This window comes from Rana temporaria, chromosome 10, assembly GCF_905171775.1.
Source record: "Rana temporaria chromosome 10, aRanTem1.1, whole genome shotgun sequence".
Classification (NCBI taxonomy): Eukaryota; Metazoa; Chordata; class Amphibia; order Anura; family Ranidae; genus Rana; species Rana temporaria.
The window spans coordinates 92,096,091-92,117,772 of record NC_053498.1 but is presented as its reverse complement, the minus strand read 5'-3'; the positions used below and the strand labels follow the sequence as shown (position 1 = coordinate 92,117,772).

At 43.2% G+C, this 21,682-nt stretch overlaps 1 protein-coding gene across 1 annotated transcript in view; it reads left to right on the top strand.

The window, feature by feature from the left end:
* The window catches only part of LOC120915307 (brain-specific angiogenesis inhibitor 1-associated protein 2-like), a 189,585-nt gene that overhangs the window by 87,266 nt on the left and 80,637 nt on the right, over positions 1-21,682 (top strand). Inside the window, exons 3-4 of the mRNA XM_040325687.1 lie at positions 569-655; positions 17,840-17,901. Of these exons, the coding sequence (XP_040181621.1) occupies positions 569-655; positions 17,840-17,901 (149 nt within the window). The remainder of the gene's footprint in view (positions 1-568; positions 656-17,839; positions 17,902-21,682) is intronic.

Below are 21,682 nucleotides of genomic sequence, written 5' to 3'. Positions count from 1 at the left end.
TGTGTGGTCTTCTCTCCCTCCCTGCCTGTCAGGAATCCCCAGTGTGAACTGAGTTAAAATGCTTGTAAAATCCTATAATCCACTCTCTTACAGTAGTATATAATGTACAATGTGTGCGTTTCTGTAATATAATTGTGCCAAATACATTTGTTATAGAGCCACTCAGCACTTCTGTTACCCGCCGGAGCTCTCTTCCCCGCAATTATATTACAGAAACACACACATTGTACATTATATAATACTATAATAGAGTGGATTATAGGATTTTACAAACATTTTTAACTAGGGCTTATTTTTGGGGTAGGGCTTATATTGCAGCCCTCCTGGAAAATAATGCTAGGTCTTATTTTCAGGGTAGGCCTTATTTTTGGGGAAACAGGGTAAAGGCAAGCAAAGGGCCACATCTTGCCCATGGGCTGCAGTTTGGAGACCACTGCATTAGCCCAATGGTTGCAATCCTTTAGAAAACCATGACTTGTGATAGTGGTATTTATAACCATATAGTTGGAGTAATACCTATGGAAAATGTTAAGTTGCCAGACAAATAAAGCTATCCTTTGTGTTGCAGGTGTTACGGTAGCGGCAAAGGGCTACTTTGATGCCCTTGTGAAACTTGGCGAACTTGCAAGCATCAGCCAAGGATCTAAAGAGCTTGGTAAGTTTTATGTATTTATTAATTCATCTTTATATCCAATTCCCTCCTCCCAGCCTTGCACTTGGCTCCTTCATGCATTGAGTGTTTAGTGTCTAGGACCCTTCAAGATCAGGGATTCATTGCAAAGCTGATTAAACAGGAAGCTCTGCTTTCCTGCGGAGAGACAGAAATTCCTGTTAACTCTCTCCTTCCACATACAATTGGTAAGACGTGAAATATGGTGTGGCTCCTGCAAGGGGAATGTAAAATGAACTAATCCTCAGATTCTGCTCTGTTCCTTCCTTGACATCGTTGCCAGCTCCCTGCTTTTCTGAAATTAAATTGCATTCCCCGTTTTGCTGTCCTGGCAACGTGCTCAGTTCTCCCTAACACTGACAGAATGGATGGGTGAGGTGCGCGGATAGTCAGTGCCTGGCTCTCCCATGGCCTCCCTCTTCATGCCAGGGTTACTTGTCTCCATTTACACCTTTTGTTGCCCAAGTGACCTTCAAAGTTATGCAAAACGGTTTGCTTTAAGTTAATGGCTGTTACACATTCCGTGAAACTGCTTTCTATGTCAGGAAAGCCCTGAACTCAATTCATAAGGGTTCAGCTCCATTCATTTTATTGCTGTTTCTGGGAGTAGAGGAAGTTCTACTATATAAGCACCTAAAATGTAGAATAAGGCTCTTTATTATTCTCCCAAGTCATGGGAATGAATGTTTCTTGATGGATACAAACTAAAGGTAACTAAGGAGTTTTAGCATCTTAAGGGAAATCTCTTGAAAGATAATTTACACTTGCAGTTGGGGGACATTAAAATTAGGAAGTTAACCTTTTTTTTATCACCACCACCCCCAACCACCCCTCTTTAAGCTGCAAAGGCAGCCTAATGGGGGTGTACACAACATGCCGTGGTATGTCAAAAAATGATCCTCCTTGTTGCATATGGGGTTGGTACTGTGAATGGTGGAATTAAGATGAATGGGGCCGCAACACAATCAAAAGCCTCAAACAAGGCTCACAGTTGTCACACAGTATGCTCTCCCCCACCCCCCCTGTGCTTTCCACTCCCCCCCCATGCTCTCTACTTTCCCCCCATGCTCTCCACTTTCCCCCCATGCTCTCCACTTTCCCCCCCCCGTGCTCTCCACTTTCCCCCCCCGTGCTCTCCACTTTCCCCCCCCCATGCTCTCCACTTGCCCCCCCCCGTGCGCTCCACTTGCCCCCCCCGTGCGCTCCACTTTCCCCCCCCGTGCGCTCCACTTGCCCCCCCCCTGTGTTCTCCTCTTTCTCCCTGTGTTCTCTGCCTCACCTGTGCTCTCGCCCCACCCCATGTTCTCAAGGTTCTTCCCTGTGCTCTCCACCCCCCCTCGCTCTTTCTTGGTCCCACGCATCTGTTGGCTTTCATTCGGGTGGAGAGTGGGGAAAGGGCTGGTTAACATGTCATGGGCTGCTCAATTCAAAATGCCCGGGCCTATTTTTTGTCCCAGTTATAGATTCTTCTATTCCTTTTCCAACGACAACTAAAACTTTTCCCTCACTTACAGAGCCGGTGATAATTTCCCTCAGGATAAATAGAGAGGTTAATCCCCTAGAAGGGACACAGACAGCAATAAAAAACTAAACGAGAGCACAAAGTATAGTGTAGAAGGGTTGCTTTAGTAACAACAACAGTTTGGTAATGCACTCAAAATTTAAAAACATGGGGGAGATTAAAGAGCTACTAAAAAAAATTAAAATAAAAAAAAAGAGGTAATACTTACCTGTTCAGTACAATGATATTGCACAGAAAGGTTGCTTACCTCTTCTTCTGACAGTCCCCAGTGGCTCTGTTGGCTCCTATCTCCTTTGAGTGCTTTCTGTAGCAAGCTGGGTGCTAAGGAGTTACCCATGTTTGCATGATCCCATTGGGAGCCGGACGGTGTGCATACATAGACATACACAGCCCCGGTAAGCCACACCCCTGCTCCTTTCTCAAAGGAGTTTGACTAACAGCATCAGCAGCCTGTGAACAAAAGAGGAGTGGTGCTGGAGACAGACTGTTCTGGAGCAGTGGCAGGCAAGGGTTTAGAGATGGGGGAGAATAGCTATTGGGGCAATTTTTACCTAAATGCAGAGAATGCAGTATGGAAAAAAAAGTTTAAACTTTAAGGTTTATACCTCCATTGCTGAAAAGCAGTCTGTGGTGCAAGTGCATGCGGTGCAGTCTGTGGTGCATGCTGTTTCATACAGGCCATGCTTCGCAGTAACATACGACACAGTCCCTAAACATTTACAGGTTTGGCAACCATTGGTAGATCATTTTTTACCTCCAGGTTTTGACTCTTCTCTTCTTGAACTGTGATTTTCCAATTGCCTGTAAGGGGACTGGACTACCCCAACCCACTGAGGGCAGTACACCTCATTCTTTACCCCCTGCTCCCTTAACACAGCCTTTTCCAACTTTCTTTTCTCTACTCTTTGGTGTATGTTACTTGTTTTTTTTTTTTGTGTGCTTATTTTGCACCCTGGTTCCTCTGGATTGCCTGCTTTATAAGTCTTTTTTGTGCCCAGAAGTTTATACCACTCTAACTACGTCGGCCTGGTTCTCTGATCTCCACTCCTATTATTAAATATCAGTCAATTTACGTGTTACTGTTATACGTTGTGTAGTTGCTTTGTTCCAATAAATATTTTACTTACCATGGATGTTGAATCCCACTTTATTCTGTATTTGTACCAACTCCACCAATGTTTGTATTCCGTTTGATTTTCAATAAAGGGATGGAACAAGAAAAGAGGAGCACGCCAATTTGTTAATTTATCACATGGTGGTGTGCCAGATTTGAATGCACTTACTTCAGCGTGCGCCAAAGCTTTGGCACAAATCTGAGGTCATTTTCTGCTGGGATTGTTCTAAATTTTTCCTTCTCCTCTCCTTGTTGCAGTGCCAATTGTCGCTGTCTGCCCCTCCTTAATACAATATTTATATTACTTTAGTAATGGTTTATATTTTAGAACTGTTTTTAAATTAAAACATTAGTGCCATATTATTATTATATTTATTATTATATTTATTATTATATTTATTATTATATTTATTATTATATTTATTATTATATTTATTATTATTATTATTATTATTATTATTATTATTATTATTATTATTATTATTATTATTATTATTATTATTATTATTATTCATGCGATCGGACAGTTCATAGAAACTTTAACTGTGATATGGTGCAGCTGGTGCAATATCACGTAAACGTGTCTTATATCATTGGTAATTAGTCAGATGAGAAATGCACCAATATTTGCACTACAAAACTGTATGTGTTTCTCTTTGTTAATTACCCCAATAAGGTAAGCTTATATTAATTATATTTTGTCTGAACAGTTGTTTAAGAATAAAGAATAATTGCACTCAGATCTCCATCTGGTTGCATGTCTAAAATTCTGTTAAGGGGGATAAGCACTGGTTAGGTCCAAACTTTTCGGCAATGTCATTGACCAAATATAACTATGTGGCCATATTAGGTCAATGATGTCACCCCTTTATTAAAGCGGAGTTCCACCCAAAAGTGGAACTTCCGCTTTTCGGAACCCTCAACCCAATCGATGTCACATTTGACACCTTTCAGGGGGAGGGGGTGCAGATACCTGTATAAAACAGGTATTTGCACTACTTTCAGGTATTGACTCCCGCGGTAGTCATGCCCCTTCGCGTCACTCCCCTGCTGTCTTCTGGGAAACGCAGTATTCCCAGGAGAGAGCGGGGACCAGTAACAGCGCGCCGCGCACTTACAGTAGGGAACCGGGCAGTGAAGCCGCAAGGCTTCACTTCCTGATTCCCTCACCGAGCATGGCGGTGGCAGCATCCGAGGACCGAACGATTGCTCGTCCTCTTCTGCCGGCTTTGCGGGCGCGCTGGACAGGTAAGTGTTCATTTTTTAAAAGTCAGCAGCTGCAGTATTTGTAGCTGCTGACTTTTTAAAAAAAATTGGGGGGTCCTCCACTTTAAGCGCAGCTGTGGGGTGGCGAATGCCTTGGGTAAATATGATTTGACTCTTATTTGGTGGGAGTGACAGCTTGCCTCTTGGTTTGGTCCAAACCTAAGTTCGGACCTAACTCATGCTCGCCCCTAAGGCAACTTTCTGCGACTTGGGATCCAACTTGTGAGACCCCAACTTGTAGGACATGTGAAATTCAATGTGTGTCTATGAGAGCCGTTCCGACTGATGCTACTGAGCAGCTGCGACCTTAGAAAAGGTTCCTGCACTACTTTGGTCTGACTTTTGATGCAAATTTGGTCCAGAGAATGTAAAATCAGATTAAAGTTGCACCAAAAGTTGCATGAAAGTCGCACTGTAAAGTCGCAGTGAAAGGAGCCTAAGCCCTATAGTACAAGAACAAAAATAAAAAAGCAAAATCGTAGAAGGAGCTAGCAAATGGGATCATCATGTAACTGTTACTTCAAAGTAAATGCTGCAGTAATACGGTAACTTAACATACATACTCACTAAAAATACAGAGGTTTAGCTGTCACACACATAGTTACATAGTTGGTCAGGTTGAAAAAAAAAGACACAAGTCCATCTAGTTCAACCAAAAAATAAATAAAATGCAATCCTATGCTGTATACTCCAATGCTTCACCCACAGATGATCCAGAGGAAGGCAAAAAACCCCAGCAAAGCATGATCCAATTTGTTACAGCAGGGGAAATACAATTCTTCCTGATCTCTCGAGAAGCAATCGGATTTTCCCTGAATCAATTTTACCTATAAATGTTAGTATCCAGTCATATTATGTACATTTAGGAAAGAATCCAGGCCTTTTTTAAATCAATCTACTGAGCTGGCCAGAACCACCTCTGGAGGGAGTCAATTCCACATTTTCACAGCTCTTACTGTGAAGAAACCTTTTCGTATTTGGAGATGAAATCTTTTTTCCTCTAGACATAAAGAGTACCTGTCAGGAATGTCACATCTACCTCAATGCAGGTGATCACACACTATAGCTAGCTACTGTGTGCTTCACCTATAGCAGCCCCCTTTCCCTTAAGACAAGCAGGCCTACCGGTACTTGGTTGCCCTCAGGACTTATATACATGTTATATGTTATAGTGCTTGGCCACCACACCAAGGCAGACACAAACAGAGCAAACAACAGACTACTTGCAGTTTAGCAGACAGATAGCGTGGTTCTAAGATGGTCCAGGTAATAAGGCAGGCTGAGTTCAGAGAGTAGTCCAATATCCGATCCGGGTCATACACAGGGAAATCCAACAGCAAGGCAGACAAACAGGAGGCTTGATCTGGAACAATGCAGGTAACTGTTTCTATCACAAGCAAGGTATAGAGTGTTTGGGTTGCTTTTATCAGGTGACTGATCAGATCAATCACCTGCAGGTGAACACAGGCAGGGAAAGAAGCAACAGCCAACACCCGGGTGCTGGAATGAGGGACAGGGGCACTAAGTAATCCTGACATTACCCCCCCTCTGAGGAGGGGGCCCCAGAACCCTAGTAGCAGGCTTGTCCGGATTCTGGGGATGGAAGTTCCGAACAAGTCTGTTAGCGTGAACAGATGCAGTTGGGACCCAATAATTTTCTTCAGGACCAAAGACCTTCCAGGCCACCAGATACTGAACAGCACTCCTTACTTTTCTGGAGTCCAGAATACGTTCTATCTCATATTATTCCTGTCCGTTGACCATGAGCCCTGTTTGGAAACTTCCTCTAAATCCTCAGACGTCATACACCCGGGATTACCCCTACCTTTGCCTGTCGCTAAACTCCCTTGGACACACAGCCAGGCTAACTTGTCTGCAAGTTCCACTGCAGTTACACCTGGTGATGCGATTCAGACAGTCGCCAAACCTAGTGATGTGCTTCAGACATTAGTTACGCCTGGCGATGTGATTCAGCTTTTCCAGCCTAGAGGAGAGATCTGGGGACTTATAGACCCCAGATCTTGCTGTAAAGAGGACCTGTCATGCCCTATTCCTATTACAAGGGATGTTTACATTCCTTGTAATAGGAATAAAAGTAATCAACAAAAAAAAATGTAAAGGGAAAGTTGTCAAAATATAATAAAAATAAAGTACCCGTACGTGGCGCCAGCACATGTAAACGGTGTCCAAACCACACATGTGAGGTATCACCACAAACATTAGAGCGAGAGCAATAATTCTAGCCTGTAACTATGAAGAGGTAACCTTGATGCTACACAGAGTAAATAAAAAAAAAAAAAAAAACATTTTGAAAACAGGTAATTTTTTGCCTTCATTGATGTGCAGTGACGAGGCTGCACTGATGGGCACTGATAGGCTGCACTGAGAGGTGGCACTGATGGGTGGCACTGATGATTGGCACCAATGAGTGACACTGATAGGCAGCACTGATGATCACTGATGAGTGGCACTAATGGGCACTGGTAGGTGACACTGATAGGCAGTACTGATCAGTGGCACTGATGGGCATCGATTGGCAGAACAGGTGAGCTCTGATAATGTTACTTTGGGCACTGGTAGGTGGCACTGTGGGCACTGGTAGGTGGCACTGGTGGGTACTGATAGGTGGCACTGGCAGGTGGCAGCCGTGGCTCTCTGTGTGAGGGACCGATGTCCTTGTGACAAAAGCCAGTGATCAGCCTTTTTTTCCCCTCACGCTTACAGTGATCCTGAACCCTTAAGCTAAAAACAAACATCCAACCCAGCACCTCTCGATTTTAATCCACAGATTACTAATATTTACTGAATACTAATACTTACCTCATTGCGCTGTCCACAGAAGAGTTTTCCCCGCACTTACGCTTTCAAGGTACAAGCAGTGCACATGTACTATGGCCACTGCTGTGTAGAACAGTGAAAGTGAGTGCATTGTTCTACACGGACTAAATATCCCAAGAATCATTGCACTTGCATATACCAGTGCGCATGCACAGCCATTAGCATTCATTTTCAGCTCTAGTACCTCCCACAAGTATGAATCTGGTCCTGCTGTCACCCAAGTAACCCATGGGCTATACCTCATGGGTGGGGCTGCAATGAACGTGCAAAGAGCTTTTACGTGCCGGTACTGGATGCGCTGACACGTAGAAATTCGGATCAGGAATACATTGAGGAGTGTGGCTACATTCCACACACAGTGGTGCCATGTAGAACCAGCATCGCCACCCTCATAAAGGAAGTGTGCAGAAACAAATTTTCACATATATATTTTGGCATATAGAATCCAACATTTAGATGACTGCTTATTAAGGTAAGGAGTATTATATTTGTTTTTTCAAACTGGGTTTAGTGACATTTTAAGCTCCTTTTAACTTCACCTCACAACTACAATGTGTGCGCCATGCTATGATTAATGCAGTCTGTCATCTATGCAGACACCAACTTCCATGACTGAGTATTCCAGCTATGCAGCTGCGTGATTAACAATGCGCTAGTTCTTTAGAACTAAATGATAATCTGAGTCACGTTGCCCTTCAAGAATGTGGTAATTAGGGTAAAATCAGTTGGAAACAATATTCATTCTTATTGTAGCTTGTGAGGATGAGATGTTTTTATGGTGCAAACCCAGTGACATAACCAGAGGAATTCCTTCTAATGTAAACACCACAGTTTAGCTTATATTCATAGCTTATTAAACATTTACGTAAGGTGTATGTCCAACCAAAACATTTTATTATAGTTTTGGGTAAAGTTGGGAAAGATTACATCTCTGGTTTGTTACTAATTCTACATGGGGCTCTTTAGATAGTTTTCCCTTATTTATTGTTACAGCAATAATAATAATTATTATTAGGGATGCACCGATACCATTTTTTGCACAGTGTGTACGAGTAGCGATACTTTTTCTCATGTACTCGCCAATACCAATTACCAATACCTTTTTTTGTGTGTGTGTGGTGCGGTGTGATTTGAGCTCATACAAAAAAAAAAAATGGGCTCAAATTGCACTGCAAAGAATCGCATGTGTAATTCCTGTCCGAATCACATGCAGCTTCCCGCACCGCCCCCGCTCCTGTGTGAACTCAAGCTAAAGTCACTATGACAAGCCAGGGTTCACACAGGAGTGGTGTGGGAAAACGCATTTGATTCGGACAGGAATTACACATGCAATTCTTTGCAGTCATTTTATATGGGCTTAAAGTGGCTGTAAACTCACTGGCCCGGATTCAGAAATGAGATACGATGGCGTATTTCCGGATACGCCGTCGTATCTGAGTGTGCGGCGTCGTATCTATGCGACTGATTCATAGAATCAGTTACGCAAAGATTTCCCCAAGATCTGACCGGCATAAGTGTCTTACACCGTCGTATCTTAGGCTGCATATTTACGCTGGCCGCTAGGTGGCGCTTCTGTATATTTACGCGAGGAATATGCTAATTATATAGATACGCCGATTCAGAAACGTACGTCCGCCCGGCGCATTTTTTTTTACGTTGTTTACGTTCGGATTTTTCTGGCGTAAAGTTACCCCTGCTATATGAGGGGTATCCTATGTTAAGTATGGACGTCGTTCCCGCGTCGAGTTTTGAAAATTTTACGTCGTTTGCGTAAGTCGTTCGCGAATAGGGCTGTACGTAAGTTACGTTCACGTCTAAAGCAATGAAGATTTGCGGCGTAATTTCGAGCATGCGCACTGGGATTCTTTCACGAACGGCGCATGCAAAAAACGTAAAATACGTGGGGTCACCTGAAATTTAAATAAAACACGCCCATATCATCCAGATTTGAATTAAGTGGGCTTACGCCGGACCACATACGTTATGCCGCCGTAACTTAGGGCGCAAGTTCTTTCTGAATACGGAACTTGCACCCTAATTTCACCCTCTTTGCTGCTCCTTGCAGCTCATAGTCCTTGGGTCTCTCTTCCCCAGGAACTCTGCTAAGCGCGTTGGGACCCTTCGGGGTAAGACCGCGCTATATTAAGATACCTCAATTCAACTCAACATGACTTCAGCATGCACAATCATGCTGAGGTGTGGAGCAGCCAATCCTGGGAGAGCTGGAGAAGAACGAAGGGGGGATGTGAAGTACACAGAATGTCTCTATCTGGCTCAGTGCATGAGATAAGGAAATCACCTGTCACTCACAGCAAGGGGGAGAAATGGACTCTGGGCACAGATGACATGAAATCCTATACTCTACAAGGTGCAAGCCTTAATTAAAAAATACAAAAAATTGTGTTTACATCCACTTTAAATCGAACAGCACCGCATGAAAAAAGGTATCTTTATATTGGTGTCAGTGCAAACCATAATTAATGTTATAAAGAATTTATATAGTGCCAAGAGTTTGTGCAATAATTGTTTTATGAGAAAGTGGGGGAAAATCGGCTACAGGGACACAAGCCGAAATAAACAACTGATGGGGGTCCTAACGGTCCCCTGCTTTATAAAAGTATTGTTTTTGTATTTTTCCTCACTTCCTATGGAGTGAAATCGTTGTCAGCAGGGTAGTAAATGAGAGAAAATCTCTCTAAAGTTATTCATTTACTAATAGAATTCCTTACTTTATGCTGTCTGTTAATCACTTAAGACCCGGACCAAAATGCAGCTAAAGGACCTTGCCCCTTTTTGCGATTCAGCACTGCGTTTAACTGACAATTACGCGGTCGTGCGACGTGGCTCCCAAACAAAATTGGCGTCCTTTTTTTCCCACAAATAGAGCTTTCTTTTGGTGGTATTTGATCACCTCTGCGGTTTTTATTGTTTGCGCTATAAACAAAAATAGAGCGACAATTTTGAAAAAAAAATCAATATTTTTTACTTTTTGCTATAATAAATATCCCCCAAAAATCTATAAAAATATTTTTTTTTTTGCTCAGTTTAGGCCGATACGTATTCTTCTACCTATTTTTGGTAAAAAAAATCGCAATAAGCGTTTATCGGTTGGTTTGCGCAAAATTTATAGCGTTTACAAAATAGGGTATAGTTTTATTGCATTTTTATAAAAAACATTTTTTTTACTACTAATGGCGGCGATCAGCGATTTTTTTCGTGACTGCGACTTTATGGCGGACACTTCGGACAATTTTGACACATTTTTGGGATTTAAAATGCATTGTTTATTGTGAAAATGACAATTGCAGTTTGGGAGTTAACCACAGGGGGCGCTGATGGGGTTATGTGTGACCTGAAGTGTGTTTACAACTGTAGGGGGGTGTGGCTGTAGGTGTGACATCATCGATTGTGTCCCCCTATAAAAGGGATCACACGATCGATGCTGCCGCCACAGTGATGAACGGGGAAGCCGTGTTTACACACAGCTCTTCAGCTCCGGGGACCGATCGCGGGACTCGCAGCGATCGGGTCCCGTGGTTCCCGGTCACAGAGCTTCGGGCTGGGTCACGGCTGGGCTTAAAGGACAACTTACATATTTGTTGATGTGCCCAGCCGTGCCATTCTGCCGACGTATATCGGCGTGAAGGGGTCCTTAAGTGGTTAAACAAAAGAAATTCAACTATTCCATCATCCCCACAAACAGCGAGCGTGGATGGACAAATCCCCCTGCCAGGCTAATGTATTTTGACAACCACTAGCAATGGCTGTCGGAATACCCAAACAGTGTCTACAGCTATTCCGGGACTGCAGGCACTGTACTCAAACAGCTGCAGGCACTGTTTGGGTATTCTGACAGCCATTGCTAGTGGTTGTCAAAATTCATAAGCCCGGCAGGGGGATTTGTCCATCCACGCTGTTTGTGGGGATGGGGATATATACCACTAGTGTATTTAGGTTTTGTGCTGCCCCCTAGGCCTGACTAAACTCATGCACCCCCTAATTTAAAAATGACCCACCCCTTTCTGTTAAGGCCACACCCCTTGCTTTTTAAGACCCGCCCTGAAATTTTCAAGTGGGGACACTAGTTCTGAGGGCCTGGGGGGGGGGGGGGGGGCAATGAATTCTCTTAGTTTGCATAGATTTACCTTCACTTACTGTTTGGCTATGGGTCAGGAAGTGACAGGAAATCTCTGCAATGGGAGAGGGATGGTAAAAAAAATAAACTGACAGGGCTATAATCCTTCCTTACTCTATCCAAAATGAAAAAAAAAAATGTGTTGCCTATAGTTCTACTTTAAGCACAAATTTCTGATATTTTTATGGAGAGGACTATGATCGTGTGTACGGGCATTAGAACTGATCACATGTGCAGCACCACAGCAACTACAGATCAAGCAGAAGCTAAGATGGCCACTTCCTTGGCTGTAAAGAACAGGAGGCTCCTGAAATTCTTATGGAAGTACAGGCTTACTGAAAGTTGCCTTGCCTCCCCCCTTATCCTGCACTATTGTTTCTATGACCAAGATAAAGAAAGGCCACACTGAAAGAAAAATATTGACTATAACTGACCTTTCCTTCTAAAAAAGCCATTTGGATGACTTTTATTCTGATCCAAAGTTTTAAAAACACAGAACCTCAGACCCAGGGGACACGTTTTCTGCTTACCAGATTGGTTTTAATGACTTGCTACTTGCTCTGGGTCAGTGAGTCAAAGTATTAAAACAAGAGACAGACTTGTAACTAACTTTTTAAAGAATGACATCAGCAATGGCAGTTCACATTTTTCTTTCATGACAGATTTCCTTCAAGTGATAGCCTGGAGACAAATGCAGAGAGGCTAGAAAGTAAGGAGAACAGACAGCAATGCTGGGCATTTACTACTTTGCTGAGAAAAACAAAATGCCAGTTGCATGACTGGCCATGCTGATTCTATTCTGAGTTACTGACCCACAACAAGTACCGTATTTATCGGCGTATAACGCGCACCCCAATTTCAGAGGGAAGTTTCAGGAAAAAACTTTTGTGGTCAGTGTCCATCTGCAGCCTCAATGCAGCCTAATCTGTGCCTAAATGCAGCCTATGTGCCCATCTTCAGCCTAGATGCAGCCTATTAGCCAGATTCACGTAGACGTGCCTAGCTTTAGGCAGGCGTAGCGTATCTCATATACGCTACGCCGCCGTAAGTTAGAGAGGCAAGTGCTGTATTCACAAAGCACTTGCGTCCTAAGTTACGGTGGCGTAGCGTAAATGTGCCGGCGTAAGCGCGCCTAATTCAAATTGGGAAGGGGTGGGCGTGTTTTTGGTAATAAGGCATGACCCCACGTAATTGACGTTTTGAACGTACGGCGCATGCGCCGTCCGTGGACATAATCCAGTGCGCATGCTCCAAATTACGCCGCAAAGACTCATTGGTTTCGACGTGAACGTAAATTACGGCCAGCCCCATTCACGGACGACTTGCGCAAAAACAACGTAAAAATTGTAAAATTCAATGCGGTTCCGACGTCTATACTTAACATACCCTTTTTGGTGGTTTATCTTTACGCCTGAAAACGCCTTACGAAAACGGCGTATCTTTACTGCGACGGGCAAGCGTACGTTCGTGAATAGGCATGTCTCGCTGATTTACGCCTTCTAGGCGTAAATCAGCGTACACGCCCCTAGCGACCAGCGTAAATAGTCAGCTAAGATACGACGGCGCCGGCGGTCGTATCTTAGCAACATTTAAGCGTATCTCAATTTGAGAATACGCTTAAATCTTCGACGGCGCAGATTTGTAGTTACGACGGCGTATCTACTGATACGCCGGCGTAACTCTACCTGAATCTGGCTATTTGTGTTATTTAAGTTTGCCTAGATGCAGCCTATGTGCCCATTTGCAGCCTCTGATTCGAGTTATTTATCAGGCATTATATGTCAGTTTTGTTTTGGATTTCTCTACTGTATTTTGTGTCTTCACCCACCGCCACAAATCCAGGAGTGTCATCTAGGGTGACCACATTTCCAAACTGCCATTCAGGGACACCCTCTCTCTCTCTCACGTTCCCCAAAAAAAGATGAGGTGGGGCGGGGGGAAATGTAGTCTCTGGGTTAATGGGGAATTTGGTGGCGGGTTATTTGTCAGGTGAATGTGCCACTTGCCACCAGATGCAGTGCCTCCTGCCACCCCCATAGCCTGCCACCAGATGCAGTGCTGCTGTCACTCCCTCTGCATGAGCCACGTGCGTAGAAGGAAAGGAGTGGCATCACTATCTGGAGAGTGAAGATCCCACCAGTCCCTGCCGCTTGCCACTGGGTGCCAGAAAAGGAGGAGGTGCCGAGGTGGGTGGGGACAGCAGTGCTGTACTAGGTGCAGGCCTCGCTCCCGGTCTCACTGTCTGAGAGTAAATTGTCACTGGTTGCAAGACACCAGGCAGCGCCGGCCCTAGCAACCAGTTCCGGAAATGTAGTTATTAGTTAGTAGGGGGTGGCTGTGTCCTCTATTTCATTCTGGGACATTGTATTGTCCCGGAATGAAGGTGCCTGGGACCAGGGACAGACATGTCAATTGCGGGACAGTCCCGGGCAATCCGGGACACGTGGGCACCCTAGTGTCATCTTGTTGCAGTATGTGAACATGATGCCATCATTTAATATTGAACTTACCTCGGTGGGCTTCCAGACTTCTGGGTGATATATCACCGAGCTGTCATCTCTTGTTCATTCGGCGGCAGTCACATACACAGTCCCGCCTCCGCCATCGGCATTGGACCAGCTCCTGTGATTGATAGAACACTGGTCCAATGCCGGTGGCGGAAGCGTGACTGTGTGTGTGATGTTAGAGCCGAGTAAACAGGAGAGATGGCTCGTAAATTCCGGAGGCGCTCGGGGGGACTCGGCAGGGGGAAAGAGTGCGCGGTATACGCCGATAAATACGGTACATAGATCAGAACGCCTGACTTTGCTTGCTGTATGCTTGTTCCAGGTCAGTAATTCAAATTATTGAAGATGCACATAGCCAGGTAACAAGCATTTTTAAAAGGAGGTCAGAACAGAGTAAGTGAATTTCTGCAATATCAGAATTGAACTTTTCTTCAAGGATAGCAGCCATTCACATCGATGTCATATACAGCAACTGTCTTGACAATTTTTTGTTTTCATGGCTAACTCCAGCTTTTGGACCGTGTTACCTAAATACGGGAGTAGGACCGGCCACACACAGTTTGAATCGAATCGGTAATGGGCAGGCTAAATGTACCAAGTTGATTGATCAATCAACTTGGGTACAACCAGCCTGCCGGATTTTATCACTAGCAGCTGCTATAGCTGCAATACCCACTGTCTTCTTTCGGCAGGGATGGCATTCCCCCATCTGCTTAACACCAGCATAAATCTTTGCACAGTCATTCAGAAGATTTTGCCAATCTGAGCCAATCGATCCATGTGGAGGGGGGACCAAAGGCGGATCTTTTGTGTTTGTTGACATCTCCGGCTGCCTAGGCTTGTTACTCTTTAGTCCAATCCCAGAAGTGTGCATGAAAACTAGGCATTAGGACCATAGGCGTGCGCACAGGGTGTGCCAGGTGTGCCAGGTGTGCCTGGGCACACCCTAATCACCCTGTGTGGTGCACATACTACATTAAACTGGCACTAACGAACAGAAAAATACAGCATTAAATGGCACATAACACACAAAAATATACTACTTTAAACGTTCACTAATGCACAGAAATATGCTGCATTAAACGTGCAGTAACACACTGGAATATAGTGCGTTAAACATGCAGTAATGCACAGAAATATACCCCCAATATTTCACCAAAGCTCCCTAATGGATCTCCTAAAAAAAAAAAAAAATTGTCCTCTGCCCTACTGACACCGTCCACCGCTCTGCTGACACCATCAGTATACTGTATATACACATGAAAATATGTTTGAGCTTTGGGGTGCACACCCTAATGCAATAGGCTGTGCACACCTATGATCAGGAACAAGGCTCAGGGGGCTAGCTGATTTTCCAGGAAAGTACAATTTTAAAACATCAGCATTAAGCATCCAAGGGATTTCATGAGCATTTTAAATAGCTTAAAACAATTAAAATTTTAAAATCCCTTTAATGTTCTTCAAAAAAAAAAGTCCACCTCTCCAAACCACTGCTGATTATTTCACTAATGTGAATGTCTGTGTGGAGTCCTACAGCAAGTGACCAAGTAGTGCAAAGACCAATGGGTAATTTGATTATGGTTTTCCCCCACATTGTAAGGAAACCATTCCTTATTTTTTCTTTTACTTAAACTTTCCAAGGTATGGCTGAAAGGCTGTCAGAAACTTCTTAATGCTGACAGTTTAATACGTCAGGCTTTCTACTGTATCTATGGAGGATATAAAGAATTCTGCTGTTGGTGTGTTGGGAGATAGCCCTTGTGCATTAAATACAGGAAAGAAATAAGGTTCCCAACCTAGCAGATAACTGACAAAAGGGATGCAGGGTAAAACTGGTTCACAACAGCATACCTCCCAACTGTCCCTGATTTCGAGGGACTGTCCCTGATTTGGAGCAATGTCCCTCTGTCCCTCATTCCCCCTCATTTTGGTCTGATCTATATAGATGTATATACAATGCACTTTTTATCTATCAAAACGTGTTTTCCAGGTCTAATCCTTTCATATAGAGAAAAGGGAGTCACCGCTCCAGATGGATATAATTGGCGATCAGTGTCCTCTCAGAAACCACAGTTGCTGGCAATGCACGAAGCAAAAATAGAAAGAAAAATGTATGGACAGCCGCACTCCAAAAAAACTTTCAGTTGCCTTTATTAGTAAAAGGATAAAGGCACTACAGTTCACAGCAAACAGTGGGATACACAGCCGACGCGTTTCGCACTAATATCTAGTGCTTAGTCATAGCTTTCTTTTTTTCTAATCCTTTCATCTGATTTCTCAATTGCTGCATCTGTAAATTCCAAGAGCCAATATAAAGGAATTGTAGTGGTAAAAAAAGCACTTGTGGGTTTACCCAATCTTGTTTTTTTTTTTGTACAATTCTTCTTTAAGGGGGCGTGGTAAGGGGTGTGTCCAATGCCTGCATACTTTTGCTGATAGATGTCCCTCATTCCCATCTCAAAAATTTGGGAGGTATGCAACAGCAATACCTGGATAGAAAACTGAAGCAAAAGGATGGTAGGCTGTGTTTTATGTATGTGGAAAGGTATCCTTCACCCAAATCTTTGTCAGTGCGAATTGCCAGGAAGTAGCCTTGACTTCCTGTCATGTGACATAGATGCTCAATGGAGTTCAGAGTATGGGGAGTCACTCTTTTTATAACAGGCAGGTCTGTGATGGGATGATTGTAATGCCTCCACTGTGCCTAACCACAGCAATATTTTTTGACCGCTATGTCAACAATGATATAACTAGAGATCTAGGAAAGGTGGGGGGTAAGATGTTTACTACCATATGCATGTGGCCTATATGGAGTAAGGATTAGGAGAACTTTGCATATGGCTGTTGTAAGGGTGGAGGGTTGTTGAGATATGATACGGTATATACATGGCTGCTCTGCTAAGATTACTATATATGTGGTATATGGCTGATGTTTTGTATGTGTGTGAGGCCAGTGGAAGATAACCATACAGTATGTGGTCGCGTTGGGTGGAGGAATGATAACTACATACATCAGATTAAAGCCACATTGATGCTAACATTTATAGGCTTGCTCCTGGATTTTGGGATGATTTGCCAAGGTCTGGCCTAAAAGCAGGGGTGGACTAACAACTCATGGGGCCCACAGGCAATAGAGATTATGGGGCCCCCGGACAATAGGAGATTATGGGGCTCCCGGGCAATAGATTATGGGGACCCAGGGCAATAGGAGATTATGGGGCCCCAGGCAATAGGAGATTATGGGGCCCCCGGGCAATAGGAGATTATGGGGCCCCCTGGCAATAGAAGATTATGGGGTTCCCGGGCAATAGGAGTTTATGGGCCCCCCAGGCAATAGATTATGAGGCCACACATACAGTATACATGCACAGTATACACACAGACACACAATATACACACACAGTATACATACACAGAATACACATACACACACTGAAAAGGTACTGGAGAGACGGGGCAGCTATAATTTGGGGATTCTTTTAAAAACACAGATTTTTACATACTGTCCCTGGTTTTACTGAGGCTGGCAACCCTGATGGGGCCCCCTAGTGGCATGGGGCACTCGGGCAGTGCCTGAGTGTCTGAATGGTCAGTGCGCCCCTGCCTAAGAGTATCACATATCCCTATGGTAACTCATTTTGTTTGGATAACAGATAAACTTCATATTCTATAACATCTAACCACCAGTTATCTCTGATGCATATCCAGATAGTCTAAGAAGTATGTCATAGCCAACAGTTTGTGATTTACTTGATGTTTATTCTTTTTTTGTGATTTATTTCTACAGGTGATACATTATTCCAAATGGCTGAAGTCCATCGACAAATTCAAGTGCAGCTTGAAGAAGTTGTAAGTATTTATTCCCAGTTATGGCCCAAACACTTTGGAACGCAGTGCGGGATATCCACGTTCCGTGTTTGTTTATCGCACAGCATTCCAATCACTATAGGTGTGTGGAGTGTGTTTCTGTGCAATTCTGGTGTGACCCGGCAGTGAAAAAGGAACCCAAGATCAATATTACACATCTTCACATTTTTTAACAACCACTCCATTTACTCCCCCATTGTAAAGTTGTACCATGTACAACTTGCAGAATAAATAAACCCCATTGAGATATTTAAACATAAAGGGGCAGATCCACAAAGGTATTACGCCGGCGTATATCTTGATACGCCGCGTTATTTCAAATTTTGCACATTCTATCTTTGTTTTGTATCCTCAAAACAAGATACGACGGCATCTCGGCTAGATCCGACAGGCATACGTCTTAGTACGCCGTCGGATCTAAGCTGCAATTTTTCGGCTGCCGCTAGGTGGTATTTCCGTCGAATTCCGCGTCGAGTATGCAAATTAGCTAGTTACGGCGATCCACGAACGTACGACCGGCTGGCGCATTTTTTTACGTCGTTTCCGTTCGGCTTTTTCCGGCGTATAGTTAAAGCTGCTGTTATGAGGCGTACTCAATGTTAAGTATGGCCGTCGTTCCCGCGTACAATTTTGAATTTTTTACGTCGTTTGCGTAAGTCGTTCGCGAATAGGGATTTGCGTAGAATGACGTCACCGTCGTGAGCATTGGCTTGTTCCGGTTCATTTTGAGCATGCGCACTGGGACACGGACGGACGGCGCATGCGCAGTTTAAAAAAAAACGTTGTTTACGTCGGGTCACGACGTATTAACATAAAACACGCCCCCATCACAGAGATTTGAATGGCGCGCCATTATGCCGCCAAAGATACACTACGCCACCGTAACTTACGGCGCAAATTCTTTCAGGATTCGAAAAAAAAGAACAAAGTTACGGCGGCGTAGTGTATCTTAGATACGCTGCGCCCGGCGCAGAGGTACGTGGATCTGCCCCAAAATGCTCAAAGATGTTATCATATATCAACTTTGGGGGGGGGAAGCATTCAAACTGATGTAGAGTATAACAAAAGAGAAAGCTGGGTGGAATGAGCATAATTTTTACTAAACTGACAAAAAAAAATACCCTCAGGAAACTGGAATGATCCTCTGAGAAAGAGATGAAGGCCTTCTACTATGTAGAAACATATAAAGCAACAAACCGATCAGAATAGTGAGCATGTACCTGGGCTTTAATGTCTGAATGCCGGGTTCCCCTACCCACAGTGGCAGCAGCACCCGACAGCTGATGGAAACATCAGCTGCGGTGCCGACATCGCTGGACTCCAGCACAGGTGTCCTATTATTAAAAGCCAGCAGCTGCAGTATGTGTAGCTACTAGACATGTGCACACTGAAATATTTTGTTTCGAAATTTCGTTTTCATCCGAAAAATGTTAAAAAAAATGTTAAAAAATGCATTGGTCCGAAAATCCAAATTAATTAAGGTCAAATCTGTCAATTGAAGGCTTATGGTGTCTGTCGAATGTTCTAAGAAGATTCGACAAAGCAGCTAAACTGTACGACGACGCAATTGTACATTTCCGGTCCAATGCTCCACCCAAAAGCTACAGTAGAATTCTAATGTTGTATGACTAGTAATAATTATATTTATTTATTATTATTACTAGTCCGCTAACATTAGAATTCTTCTTTAGCCTATGTGCCGAGCATTGAACCATAAATGTCCACTCACGGCGACGACGATCACTGACGTCACATGTTCAGCCCCGCCCCCCTACAGTTAGAAACACACATGAGGTCACACTTAACCCCTACAGCGCCCCCTAGTGGTTAACCCCTTTCACTGCCATTGTCATTTTCACAGTAATCAGTGCATTTTTATAGCACTTTTCGCTGTGAAAATGACAATGGTCCCAAAAATGGAACAAAAGTGTCCGATGTGTCCGCCATAATGTTGCAGTCACGAAAAAAAAAAAAATCGCTGATCGCCGCCATTAGTAGTAAAATAAAAATAATAATAAAAATGCCATAAAACTATCCCCTATTTTGTAAACGCTATCAATTTTGCTCAAACCAAAAATATGTAGAAGAATACGTATCGGCCTAAACTGAGGAAAAAAAAATGTTATATATTTTTTGGGGATATTTATTAGAGCAAAAAGTTATAAATATTGCATTTTTTTCAAAATTACGCTCTATTTTTGTTTATAGCGCAAAAAATAAAAACCGCAGAGGTGATCAAATACCACCAAAATAAAGCTCTATTTGTGGGGAAAAAAAGACGTCAATTTTGTTTGGGAGCCACACAGCACGACTGCGCAATTGTCAGTTAAAGCGACGCAGTGCCGAATCGCAAAAAGGGGCAAGGTCCTTAATCTGCATATTGGTCTGGGTCTTAACCGGTTAAAGGAGAATTGTACAAAAAAAATGCTTAAAGGGTCACTAAAGGAATTTTTTTTTTTTATCTAAATAGCTTCCTTTACCTTACTGCAGTACTGGTTTCATGTCCTCATTGTTTGTTTTTGCTTTGAAGTAGCTGTAATTCTGCTGTGATCTCCACACTTCCTGCTCGTCTGTTTCCTTTTAAACCATCGTACTGGGAGCTTTATCACGGTGGTCCAAGCTGTCATTACTGTGTGTCTAAAACTTAACAGAACCAATCAGATTCATTTTAAAAACAAAACACTGCCCTGGATATGTTTGTTTTTGTTCTGTGTGTCTCTCTAGTTCACAGGAACATGAAGCCAGTTTAAAAGTGAAAGTGAAACTGCAGGCACATTATATGATTGATTTTTATCTACTTTTAATCATTTTTAAAAGGAATCAGTTAACTTTTATGTCTCTATACCCTGTAAACAGTCATTTCAGCAAAAAAAATTTTTTCCTTTAGTGACCCTTTAAACCCACAAGTGCTTTTTTTACCACTGATTTCTTTATATTGGCTTTTGGGATTTACAAATGCAGCAATTTAGAAATCAGATGAAAGGTTTAGCTCTGGGAAACACTTTTTAAAAGATAAAAAGAGCATTCTATATACAACTATATAGATCATAGCCAAATGAGGGACAAGTCAGGAGGAAAGAGGGACAGAGGAACATTGCTCCAAAGCAGGGACAGTCTATCAAATTCAAGGCCAGTTGGGAGATATGCATTTTAGCCAGCATGCCTTAGTAATCAGGGTGAAAATGTCCCTGTTTCATATTGTTTATATTGATATGCAGGTCACTTAGATAAGTGTGGCATGTGGCGAAGTAAGCAGAATCTGCTTAGTGCTTTACAATGGAGACTTTTGTTAATATTCACTCAGCTCAGTGTGAATTACTGTTGGCTTGAAGAAATAGGAACACCAAATGAGCCTGCTTTTTGAATTGAAAATGTAATGTAACTGACACATTACATCTTAAATGTCTATAACACAAACATTGGCTTCTGCAAATCTGATAAACTGTCTTGGCACCTCCAGGTTAAAGCTCATATAGATTTTCCAGAGACCCCCGGGGTGCACTGTTATGAAAATTCCAACCACAGCTTGAATTGTTGCACTTTGGCCCATCTCCTGCTGCCTTTTGGGACATTGTATTGGTCAGCAAGATCTTTTCATTTGGTGGCCAAAGAGAAGGCATGCATTACTGTCAACAGGGGAATGTTGTCTGAGGTTGGAGGAGTTCAAAACTCCTAGTTCAGGAGCGAGGGAAGGCATACACATTATCAAAGCCCTACAGGATAGCCTAGGGAATTGCTGAGGGTCAAATGCCAGAAGAGGTAG